The sequence below is a fragment of the Helianthus annuus genome, chromosome 16, assembly GCF_002127325.2.
Source record: "Helianthus annuus cultivar XRQ/B chromosome 16, HanXRQr2.0-SUNRISE, whole genome shotgun sequence".
Taxonomy (NCBI): Eukaryota; Viridiplantae; Streptophyta; class Magnoliopsida; order Asterales; family Asteraceae; genus Helianthus; species Helianthus annuus.
The window spans coordinates 200645911-200659643 of record NC_035448.2 but is presented as its reverse complement, the minus strand read 5'-3'; the positions used below and the strand labels follow the sequence as shown (position 1 = coordinate 200659643).

General features: G+C 38.0%; 1 protein-coding gene across 1 annotated transcript; it reads left to right on the top strand.

Annotated features, from left to right (window-relative positions):
- The first annotated feature begins 12134 nt into the window (after window positions 1-12134).
- On the top strand, window positions 12135-13229 carry LOC110920395. The gene has a single exon (XM_022164608.1). The coding sequence runs from the start codon at window positions 12135-12137 to the stop codon at window positions 13227-13229; it is 1095 nt and encodes a 364-aa protein (XP_022020300.1).
- The last annotated feature ends 504 nt before the right edge of the window (window positions 13230-13733 follow it).

Below are 13733 nucleotides of genomic sequence, written 5' to 3'. Positions count from 1 at the left end.
CGTTGACTATATGTCCCAAGAACTGAACTTCTTTAAGCCAGAATTCATACTTGGAGAATTTAGCAAAAAAGTTGTTCCTTCTTTAGGAGTTCGAGAGTCGAACGAAGGTGTTGCTCATGGTCGGCTCGAGACTTCGAATAAATAAGAATATCATCGATGAACACAATGATGAACTTGTCTAAATAAGGTTTACAGACCCTATTCATTAAGTCCATCAAGATAGCTGGAGCATTTGTCAAACCAAAGGCATAACAGTAAACTCATAGTGTCCATATCTCGTGCGGAATGCAGTTTTGGGAATATCTTCTTCGTATACACGAAGTTGATGATACCCAGAACGCAGGTCGATCTTGGAAAAATAGGTAGCACCTTGCAGCTGATCAAAGAGATCATCGATTCGAGGTAGGGACTATCGATTCTTGATGGTAAGCTTATCAAGCTCACGAAAATCGATACACATTCGAAAAGATCGTTTAAGGTTTTTAGGGAAGATCACAAGTGATCATGGAAATGACAGAACCACACGAGCAGTTTGTCTTTGTGTTGACATTACAAGGTTGCATCAAACATTCATACAATTGCAGTAGTTTAAAATAAAATCACAAATTTTATTTATATAACAACCGCATTATCTTTAAATGTTAAAAGATAACAACCAAAAGAAATACAAAATACTAATTGTTTATTGCTGCATCATCGATCGCCTCGTTGATGTTAAACACTCGTCCACGAGCGGGATTCACATTCGCGTTCGGATTTGGGTTAACATTCGCATTCGCATTTACCAATCTCGGGCAATTGTTGCGGAAATGACCCATTTCTCCGCAATTGAAACACGAACCAGGTGGGAATCTCGCAACATTCCCTTGAGCTTGAGCTGGAACCTGGGCAGCCTGATTTTGACCAAAACGACAAGTATTGGCCAAATGCCCAAGCCTACCACACGTAGCACACTGTTTACAGGCCTGTTGGGCAACATGGTGACCATTACATCGAGTGCAGTGAGGTGCGGTACCAGCATATGCTTTCTTCGCAGGAGGTTGAGTTGGTGGGTTCTGAGCAGTTTGATTGGTGACAGCAAAGTTTTGGGAAGCCTTGCGCTTCCTTGACTTTTTCGAAGACTCACCCTGCTGCTTACCCTTACCCTTTTCCTTATTAGAATCAGTTGACTCCTTTTTATCACCCTTGCGGGTGAGTTTACCCTTCCTGACTTGGGACTCAGTCAGGGTAGCAGACAACTCGATTGCTTGACGAACTGTAGTAGGATTAACGCCAGTCAGGATGTCCTGAATGGAGTCGGGTAAACCATCGATATACCTCTCGATTGCCTTATCCAGCGGGGTAACCATCGTGGGACACAACAAACTAAGCTCCTCAAATCGATCCGTATAAGCACGGTGTTCTCCCTCGACTTGTTTCAAATCGTCAAATTCTCGTTCCAACACTCGAATCTCGTGTCGAGGACAGAACTCTCTCATCATGAGAGCTCGGAGCTCTTCCCAAGTTTGTGCTAGTGCCACTTCGGCACCCCTATCACGCATCACTCCGTTCCACCATGTAAGAGCTCGTTTCTCAAACACGCTAGATGCAAACTCAACTTTACGCGCATTCGGACACTGCACATGTCTGAATGTGCTCTCGATACTCTCAAACCATTGCAGGAGCGCGGTTGCTCCTTGTGACCCAGAAAACTTAAGCGGCTTCGCAGAATTGAAATTCTTGAAATTACACGGTGCATTGTTGTTGTTATTATTGTTATTGTTGTATAACTCGTGGATTTGGGTCACAATGCCTGGAAGTACAGCAGCCATTTGTTGAGAGACAAGGGCTGCGATTTCCTCAGCAGTAAAAGTTTGAGCATCACGTCGAGGAGGCATTGTATAACAAGGAAACATGGGAAATGAGTGAGGTTGACAATTGGGGAAACAAAAGAGGTATTGAAAACACCGACAAAACACAAGGAAGGCGATCATTCGTTCGTTACCTCGAACAAACAAATGACACGCAGTGACAAATCAAAGTAAATAGGTCATAATAATGTATCACCGAAGACATGCTCGCCTATAAGTGAACACTCACCCCAAGAGTTCCCAGGTAAAAGTGACTGGTCCGATAATGCGGATTTGTACGAACACTCTAGCCTTAGACAGAAAACTCAGGGTACAGGCATTCACTCTTCCAGTTTGCACATGTTCACATTATTTAGACCCAAACTTTGACGGGATTTGGAAAACTCAAAAGGCACTAAGCCAAAGATGGATCAAACCAGAAGGGTTCAAAACCATATAACAAAGGGTTCAAAACCTCATAACAGAAGGTTCAAAACCTAGTAATCAATCATCCAAGGATAGATGATTAATTTTCGAAGCGGATTCGTTATTGTGTTCTCGTTGTGGTTATCACCTAAGGATAGGTGACGGTATTGTTTTAAAATCTAAACATAAGTAAACTTGTGTTGGGGTCCTAGAAAGTTATAGTCTAGGTCAAAGCAATGCTAATAACCTAATTCCCTATAACCATTGGCTCTGATACCAACTCTTCTGTCACACCCCGCCGCGTTAAAACAACAAACCGCGGCAGAAACGCCGGGGAGTGAGGCGACAGAATTATTGTTCCACAACCATGGTAGTTAAAAGTTTTGTTTTATTGAAATATTAGGAAATGTTCATTGTCATTAAACCAAACAAACAAACTACATATTGTTTATAATTGTTTTTAAGTCACTAAGGCCTTGTCCAGATCCTAAGTGAACTCGCTTCCTAGCAAGCAACATCAAGCAATACCACCTGAAACATATGTAAAAATAAAGTCAGCAAAGAAATGCTGGCGAGTACATAGGTTTTATGGGAGTATCGGATTCATGGCTCGTTTATATGTTGCAGTATCTCGTTAGACTACAAGAGTCAAAATACAAACCTTGTTTTGAAAAGTGTATTGCAACATAAATAACCAACACAAATCAAATTGGTTATAGTTTATAAAATCTCGTAGCCATGACTCTTAACTCAAAAATATTTGTTTTAGTATAACAACTTGTAAACATCTCGTAAAAACTCGTTAATAAAACTCGTATGGTTTATATCGTTTCGAAAACCTCGTGGTGTGACATCGTTTCAAAATCGTTTCCCCAGTGAACTAAATAATGACACGCAATGTAACATGATAGAAGCACTTATATATAAGATGTACCAGCGGCGTATCTACCATGATTCTATCATACTACACCCGTCCCATTATTTAATCACTACCCAAAACCAATCGTTTAATTCGTTTAACTCGTTTCAAATCGTGTATCTCGTTTCAAATCGTTTAACTCGTCCCAAAATCGTATTCGTTTTAATAGTGAAACTACTTTTGGTCGTCTCGTTAACAACATTCAAACCTTCGTGACTCGTCAACTCGTTTCTTGTTTCGTATTAACAAACCACCAAAGGGTAAGTTAACAATCATCAGGTTCAGTCGCTACCCACAACCGCCACACATAACCATGGGTGTAGTAAAGTAACGGGATTTGGCAGATCCTATGGTACCATAACCTAATACTGGTCGGCTTGATCAATGCTAATGAATGCCATTCGTTATGTAATCACAACCAACAAGTCTTGTTCACCTTATTGAAATCGTTATTAATTTAGTATAAACCATCGTTTTTGAAATTATCATTTAAACCTTGAAATTCGTTTTGTACATATGAATCACCCTAAAACAATTGAAAACAGTAAAATAGGGGAACTATGTACTCACTTGGGATTGCTAATTAGTCTTGAGAATAAGACCAATTTAAGCTCCAAGGGTCACGGAATCAACCGGCACCTAGTATAGTAACTATGTTAATAAATCGGCTCCTAAATCGGGAGATAGGATAGAATGAGGTTCTATAAATCAAATGAGTAATTGAACTCATATGGTATGATTTAATAGTCCCAACATTTTGATTAGAAAGCCTACCTAAGTGCTTTTGACCCGTTTCGACACATTATGGTAACATAAGTCACTATAAGGCGTCATTAGCGTAAAACTATGTTCGGATGGTTAACTATGTGCTATGCCAAGTCTTACATGCCCAATAATCCCTAAACATGTTACTAAATCAGGTTATATGTCAAAATTATGTTCACATAGTCAAAATACGGATTTATGCTTCAAAAGGGCATTTTGGTCATTTTCTATGGGCATACAAGCTAACAAGCATATGACTAACCAATCCTATGTGATCATAAGGTATAACCACAGTGGTTATTACCTTTGTAACCATGATCACTTACTAAGCTTGGTCGGATCCTAAAGATCGACCAAATGGGTCGGGTTCGGAAGTATAAGCGGTTGTTTAGACCGCTTACCTTACGACCTTAAACAAGCACAAACTAATAGTGTCGAGTTAAACATGTCAAAACATGTCTAACCTACTGATTTGGTATCAAAACAAAGTGTTTTGATACCCTAAAGTAGTTCCGAGGCAAAATGCGTGCTAAAACGCATTTTGACCGAAACTTTGACTCGACACTATAACTAGCTAACATGGTAATCAGCGGCTATAATCACGAAGGATTATAACTATCGTGATTACAATCACGTTTCAAAGTTCAATTGAACTTTGACTTGACCAAATGATGGTCAAAACCGAAAGTCAAACTGTTGGCCAAACGTTTGACTTTCTGCACTACATAAGGAAAAAGCAATAAAAAGAATGAAAGAAGCTCACTAAGGGTCCTTGCTATCTTTTCAACAAGAAGACAAAGTCCCAATGCTTGAGAGAGCTCCCAAGTCAGATGTAGAGGAGAAGAAATGAGAATGAGCAAAGAACAAGTGAATGGAGTGGCCTATTTATACTTGTTGGTGATCAACAAGATCATGACAAGTGGTTTGTTTAGCCATTAAGCAATGAATCACAACCATACAAGTGTTAGGAGCAGGTGCAAAGCCTTGGAGAGGTGGTAACTTGGTCACCACACAAAGGAATTGCAAGATTGGCCCCTGAATTTACAAACTGATGCTGAAAACAAACTTTCTGCCCAGATGTGATCGTCGCGTAGCGCGACCACAAGGCCTTATGGTCGTCGCGCAGCGCGACGGTGTAGGCTGAACTTTCAAAGTTTGGCAGAAATGGTCCCTGCACGTGTTTTAAGCCCATTTCAGGCCTTTTTGACCCCCGTTAAGCCATTTTCAAGGCTCTACAAGGTCAATAAAGTTTAGAGGACCTGAAATATGCTCAAAAACATCTCGGATGTTGGTTCGTTTGGTCGTACGGTCACGTTGTTCGGTTATTTACGACGAAACTCGAACGGACGCGAAAACGATCCAAATTAAGCGACGAATGGAATTTTTGCATGCCGATCACTAAGATAAAAATATTTTAGTGTGTACAAAAATTTTGGATGTCCAGATGTGTCCAGAACGTAAGATATGCGCGAAAATGCAAACTTACGCCGTTTTTAACACTTTTAGTCCCTGTAAGATCAAATAAGCATGTTTTCGCACACCGAACCCCTCAAAGCTTATTTCTAAGCTATGTTTAGGTTATTTATGGTATGTTTAGCTTATGATCAAGTTCTGGACTATTCGACATCATACGAATCGGTATAGTTTCGCAGTTTGACACAAATAGTCCCTGCGATCGAACAAACTTGTTTTCGACACACCAAACCATCCAAAACTTATTTCTAAGTTATGTGAAGGTTATTTAAGGTATGTTAAGCCTATTTCACTATTCTGGAGTGTTTGTCGCGTTTAACTGATTGCGTTCATGCACCAGTTTGCGTATAACTTTCCAGAAAGCGATTTAAAGCTTGAAATCGAATCGGATCGAATTGTAAAATCATCAAACACATAAAACACATATAATAACACCAAAACACATTGATTTATTGATAACTAACATTGTTTTGCATTGTTTATCGATTAAAGAGCACAGTTGTCACAATTAACATCGTATCTCGAAACAATTGAACTTTGTGTGAGAATTTAAGTGGACAAATATACTGACAATCTAGGTGAATTATTTAGAACTTAAAATGTAATGCAGCTTAACGATGTTGGTGACATGTCTCATAAACTGATATGATCCTCTTACACGAACTCACAAAAATATTGTCTGTACATATTTTATTTTTGCATTATTTTGATGTTACAAGTGATGTCAGCCATTGTATTTTCAAGTGGTGTCATTTACTTTCTTTCAGAAAAATTCAAAAAGATTTTGTGTGTGTTTTAGCATAAACTTTTGAAAAAGTCAAAAAGATTTTCGACAACTGTTGTTGGAAAGCTGATTTTCAAAATTCCAAGTGCTAAACATGATGACATTGTTGTGAGGGAGAGTGTATATTGAACATCAAATGTGTTTTGAAAATCAATAAGTGGTTCATCATGTGTATGTGAATTGAGAGAGTTGTTGTTGGAGAATATGTTATGAGAGAGAGTCATCTGATTATTTCAGACTGTTAGTGCACTAAAATTGTTAAAACTAGAGAATTTACATCTGGGTTAAGTATGTGCAAGAATAGCCAGGTTTCGATCTTGGATCTAAAGACAAAGAGCCAGGTCACAATACCTGAGGACTCTGATTGAAGAAAGCCAAGTTTCGATCCTGGAAATTGAAGACTCTGTAGATTGTGCCAGGTTTCAAGATTCTGCGGATAGAGCTTGAGCCAGGTATCAATCCTGGAACTTGAAGAGCCAGACGAAGATCCTAAAGAAGATATTGTTGAAGAACAAAGGAATGCCAGCAAATCGTGAGGGGGAGTCTGAAGATATTCAAGTTAAGAGGAGTCTGTTGATGAAGAAAGAGAGAAAGAAAAGCCCAGAGACTGATCAAGACTGAAGATGTGAAGACACAGCATTATCGTGACTCGATAGTCGACTCGTCAACATCTGAGGGGGAGTCTGTTGGTGTACTACATCTGTCGACGTCGTCTTGTATCGAGTCTTACATTGTATTGTATAGATTAGGGCACAATTTACGAGAAAATAGGAGATTATTTGTGTTTAGTAGGCAGGTTTCGCTCATAGGGTCATTTAGGAAGAGGTTTCTCTTATGTGAACATGATAGGTTTCGCTTATCTGGTCATGTAGGTTTCGCTTATGTGTACCTGTACATAAGAGCGGAACCACAAGGCCTATATATAGGTGTTCATTTGAGCGAAACCATAAGCATTGTCTTGTATTCCATGACGAAGTGCTGCCGGTGTGAAGAACTGCGTGTAATTGATTGTTAATCAATACAATTAGCAGTTTTAGTGAAGATTCAGCTATTTCTACCTCCGTTTCTTGTAATTCCGCACCTGAAACGAAGTTGAACGCCTCTGAACGACTCAATCGGGTCAGAACACGATCCTACACTTATCATATAACTAACCAAACAAAGTGACCATAAGGTATAACCTCAGTAGGTTATTCCCTATACAACTATTACACTTATCATATAACTAACCAAACGAAGTGACCATAAGGTATAACCTCAGTAGGTTATTCCCTATACAACTATGGTCACAAATATGTGTTTGGTTGGATCCTAAGATCGACCAAACGGGTCGGATTCGAAAGTCAAACCGGTGGTCAAGACCGCTCGACTTGCGACCCTAAATAAGCACTAAACTAGAAGTGACGAGTTAAACATGTCAAAACATGTTTAACTAAGTTGCAAAACTGATTTGGTATCAAAACTTAGAGTTTTGATACCTGAAAATGGTTTCGTCGTAAAATGCACATAATTGTGCATTTTGACCGAAACTTTGACTCGTCACTTCGACTAGTAAACGTGGTAATTGTCACACCCTGAATTTTGTGGAAGCGTATGATGTGTGACTTGATATTTTTGTGACTTGATCAATATCAATGCATTCAATTCTAATAAACAACTATATGAGTAAAATGATGTTCATCCATTCATAAGTTTAAAACGTTACAAACACGAGTCATTTAAGTTTCGACCAACATAACCTCTGGTTAAGTTACAGACCAACAAAAGTGGAAGGCATCTAAACTTGAAATTTACATCTTGAAAACAAACCAGCGCCCAAGATCCATCTTGTTTCCTGAAATACATGTAATTTTGAAAACATCAACAAAAGTTGAGCGAGTTCATGTATTTTGTATGTGAGCTCGAATAAACTTGTAATCATTTGTAAGTATGCCTTTGTAAACCGGTATGAAAGCATCTGAACAGATCAATTAACGATTGGCAAGGTCATTAATATGTGTGCAATGGTGTAGGAAGGCTCAAACCTTTGCGTATTTCGTATCGGGCCACCCGGCGGGAACGACATAGTCACCACATGGTCCAACTCGCGGTCTCATGGGTGGGGCTCGCAACACCCAAATAGATCTATCACTCATGCCCCTCGGTCCTTATACAAGGATTAATGGTCTTAAATGTGCGCCTACCCATTCACATGATCTAACAGTTCATTCCTTAGCTAACCATACCATTTGTAAACGTTTGAAATATTTGTAACATGTATTCCACCCCCGAAGTTATAAAATTGAAAACAGTTAAAAGAAAAGGGGGACATGAACTCACAGATTTGTGTTCTTCTGTCTAGTAACTCAAAGCTCCTTTCCACTAGTCGTACACTACCTACACACGTGCTATGTTTTATTAGTCGGCTAGGTCGTGTAACCCTCTTAGTCTTAGGTATTATGACTTATTTTAAAATTGGTATTCTTTGAGTTATATGTTTGATGTACATTATATAATTCCAAAGTAAATAATTATTAGTTAAAATAACAATATTTTAACTTGAATTATATTTATTCAATTATTTGGAATGTTGTTAAAATAATATATTTCTAACTTGGTTTATTATGTATTTCCACAGATGTATTTTTCCCAAGTATGGGTATGCTTGTACTTGTGTATTCTTATACTTGTGTATTTTCATACTTGTGTATTTTCATACTTGTGTATTTTGCCAAGTATTGGTGTATTCCGGTGTGTATTTTATACGTATGAGAATACGTATTTTTAAATGCTTAAGGTCTAGAAGATGAAACAGTGGAGCATATAATTGTGAAATGCTTAAGGTCTAAAGCAATTAGGTGGAACATTTTTATTTGGTTAAAGCTTCTGGTACTGGATTCTGTGAATTCAAGTGAAGACATTTTTGAGCTCATAGAGAGCTATAAAGGATCAAAACAGTGGAAGCAGGTAATCAGAGTAGTCTTTGCAACAACAATGTGACATTTATGGAAGTCGAGAAATGGGATGGAATTTGAGAAGAACAACGAGATGGTGACGCAAACGATGGAGGAAATTAAAGGAAATTCATTCTTATGGTTAAAAGAAAGAGCAACAATAAAAGACATTAGTATGGCGAGATTTTCATATACGAGATGTAACAGAATAAGTATTTTGTTTGTATTTGTTTTCTTTTTGTATTATGTACTTGTCGGATTTTACAGCTCTTGCTGGCCTGGTTCTATAATCGTAGAATTTCCGCCATTAAAAAAAATGTATCTTGTGGTACATAAGGTTAGTCAAAGTGTTAAACATGTATGAGAGAGAGAAAGACCTCAACAAAAATCGTGAGACCCTAGGCAATCGATGCCACATTATATAGTTTATGTCCATTCTGTCAAATAATTAATCATCTCCATCGTTAGACCATGCGTAGTGGATAGGATGAATAATGCTCCTACCCATGGGCATTGTGTGACACATGTCACCCAGTCAGCAAAAGGGCGTTATGGGGCGTTTTTCACAAATGGGTGTAGTAGGGATAATGACCAATCAATCATCAGTCATTAACCATTTATTAATTTTTTTAATTAAATCTAATAAAATTTCATTAAATAAAAAAAATTACATTGTTAAAATAAATAAAAACCGAAATAAGATATAAAAAATACAATGGTAAAAAAAACCGAAAAAAATAAAAAACTAATAATCTAGAGTCCGTATTTTTTACGGATTTGTTGCCGACACATTTGAGCTAGGATCAACGCGTCGCTGGTGAGATGGTCGATGGGTTTAGACAAAAATTCGATGTCTTTCTCCATTTGCCTCGATTCTTGTATCGCGACAAACTTTATGTTTTCGGCGTTTCTTTCTTCCATAGTTTATAAACGCCTATGACTGAGATCTCGAATGTCTTGAAGGCGTCGATTCATCTCTTCGAAATCTTGCTTCAATATGTCAGGATTAGATGAAGAGGACTCCGCCTTTTTCCCCTTATTTTTGGCACTTCTTCTACCCAGAGGTTGTTCCAACTCCAAATCATTCTTTGGTGTCGTCTAAAATAATATTTAAATCGACGTTACGAGCATCTGAGGTGGGTGTGTCCGGGTCAACCGACGATGATGTTTTGAAACGCTTTGATTTACGTCTACCGCTAGACGTCATGTCGGTACGTTTGACCATTTTGGACTTCCTCGTAAAAGCTCCCAACATCTCAAATATGTGAAACTGCATTTCGTAGCATTGTATTCTTCCAACACTCTTGTTAAAATATTTGCATCGTTTTGGCCGCTTCCCCACTTGTCCCGAGTGCGTTGGAAGATCTCTTGAAACTGATGACATTTAAAGTTGATATCGGTTCATTTACTTGAAATAGAATCTTTAACTCCATATTCATCTTTCCCTATCGCTTTAAAGAACGTTTCACGAATTTTTTTGCCAAAAAACCGGTGATGTTTGATAATTTGCTATGACAAAATACAAAAATTATAATGTTATATTTAAAGAAAAAAAATACATGGGTCAAATTATGTAAAAGAAAATAACTTTTTAAAATGCTTACCAACATTGGGGTCCTCCGATATATCTAGCCACGTACGTGCCAACGTGTATTCCTCGTCTTTCGTCCATGCTAGGTAGTTTCCTTTTCGACGAGGAGCGGTTGGATCTTTCTTTTTGTGAGACATTATCCCACATTTGGATCCCTCCACAATGGGCTTGCGTTGTGTCTCCGGTATTGTTTCTATCTTCGGATCAGTATTTTGAGGAAACAATTGTGAACCGCCCATGGTTGGAAAGGTTTGCGGAACTTGAAAGAACGGTTGCGAACCGCCCATGCCTAGTATTTGCGCGTACGCAAATACATTCGTGTCCATGTCTTGAAGGTTGAAGTTCGGTTGCGGTTGTGTGGTGTTCGGCCGATATGTATTGGGGTTACCGGGTCTCGACGGCACACCGAATGAGGGTCGGAAGGGATTCATGATTTATTAATGAAAAAGAGTAGACAAAGTTTATAAAAATAGAGGTGAAAAATAGAGAATGCGGGTGAAAAGTGGAGAAAGTTTATAAAAAATATGGTAAAAAGTGGGTATTATATAGGTTAAAAATTGAATAAAATAAAAAAAATTTAAATGTTTTGACCGTTTAACAACGGCCGTATTTTGAAAAGTGAGCCGGGGAAGAGCGTTTTTTAAACAACGCTTGTGCTTTTTTTGATAAAAAACGCCCCGAGGCGGTCCCTTCGGCGTGGAGGGGCGTTATTTTCTGAAAAAATGCCCAAATTTTGGACCACTACGGGTGGTCTTAAAGAAGTTGACTAATCATTAAGAAAATCGGGGGTAAAGTGTTCAAGATGAAATATATCTTAGGGGCTGTTTGTTTACCTTTTAATGAGGCTCTTTATGGTTCAGACCTCTTACTGGTTCAGCACTTAATGGTTCAGACTGTTTATTTCACGAGCAAATGTCTGAATGGTTCAGACATTTGCCTCTGAATAGTTAAGATTTATACAGAGTCTGAATGGTTAAGACCTCTAATCTGAATTGGTCAGACATTTGCCTTTGAACAGTTAAGCATTATACAGGCTCTTAATGGTTCAGACCTCTTACTGGTTCAGCACTTAATGGTTCAGACCTCTTACTGGTTCAGCACTTGTTAGTTTATTTAATCAGTATTTTATTTTAGGTAGTTAGTTTGTTTCAGTTAGTTAGTTAGTTAGTTGAAGGTTAGTTGGATATTAGTTTTCTGTTTTGTAATTAGGGTTATAAATAGCTCATCTTCAATAAAGTTTTACACTTTTCCCCAATTCATTTCATTCAAATTGACATGGTATCAGAGCAATCCTGCTCCTGATTCACCTTTCTTCATCATTTTCGTTCATCAATCTTCATTCCTTCGTTCGTCTTCTACTCGATTTCTTCTTCAATTTCAGTCTTCTCTTTGATTCTACTCGTTTGTTTCTTCAATGTCTCAACCAAATCCAACGAATACTCAGGTTGATCCTTCAAATCCGTTTTATTTGCATCCTTCGGATCATCCAGGGATGATTCTTGTTTCTAAAAAGTTTGATGGAATTGGTTTTGGCACATGGAAGAGGGCGATGTTAATTGCACTTTCTGCAAAGAACAAGTTAGGTTTTATTGATGGAACAATTACAAGTGCTACAAACCCTAGTTTATGGAATCGCTGTAATGATATGGTGATTTCATGGATCATCAACACATTGTCCAGGGATATTACTGAAAGTGTTTTGTATGTGCAGAGTGCTGCTCAACTTTGGACAGAACTGAATGATAGATATGGACAGGGTAATGGTGCAAATATGTATCAATTGCAAAAGAGTTTATGTGAAATTTCACAAGGAAGTAGCAGTATTGCGACTTATTTCACAAAGATTAAAGGAATTTGGGATGAACTCGGTTCTTTATCCACCATTTCTCCATGTTCTTGTGGTACATATGCTGAAATTGTGAAAAAAGACGAAGAACAAAGGTTAATTCAGTTTCTAATGGGATTAAATCCTAGTTATGATAATGTTAGAGGTAAGATTCTGATGATGCAACCATTACCTGCTATAAGCAAAGCTTATTCTCTTTTGACACAAGATGAGAAACAAAGAGAGATTCACCCTACTGTACAATCTTTTCCTGATGTTACATTAATGAATGTTCAAGCTAAACCACAAGAGAATTTCAAGAAGCCTGTCTGCACTCATTGTAAGAAATCTGGTTACACTGTTAATAAATGCTATAGGTTGATTGGTTTTCCAAAGGATTTCAAATTTACTAAACCAAGACATGCTGCTAATGCTTCTGTAAATGATGGTGTTGATCAATTCAATAACTTGTCTGTTCATGCTATGAGTTCTGCTACAAGTCTCACAGCAGATCAATGCCAACAGTTGATTCAGTTTCTTCAAAACACTCAACTCAATATTGGCTCATCTCAGTCTTCTAATGATGCCAGTGGTGAGACAAATGATCTGAAGTATGCTAAAGAGATGTGTTTGCTGCTCAAGAAAAACCCTAATTTCATTCATGCTAAAACTTACATTATATAGAATAAAATAAATACCCATTAACCCACCAACTAATAATTAGGGCCACTAACTCACTAACTTAATCTTGCTAAACACTTCAACCTAAAAAACGCATGACTAATTAAAAATACTTGACCCAATAAAAAACATACTTCTACTAACCCGACTTGACCCGTCAAGATTAATCCAACTCTCGAGTCTCGCATAGCGCAAAAATGCTCTGGGTTGAGCCGGGGTTATATCACAGTAGGCCTTTGCACGGTGAGTTTCCTATGAAATGGTGGCAAGTCAGATCACCAGCGCGCCGTCTGCGTTCGCTTACAGGTGTGAAAGGCCTTTCGTCATGGTTTTGTTGATAGTCTAAAAAACGGAATAGATATTACTGTTATGAATATATTTATTATTAATGTGGTTATCAACACCAAAAATAGTTTAGCTTTCTCTCCAAGTTTTGTACACCTATATATACCACTATTGTAATCATATCTATCAATGAAATATCAGTCTCTTTCTCCCTACATCTCT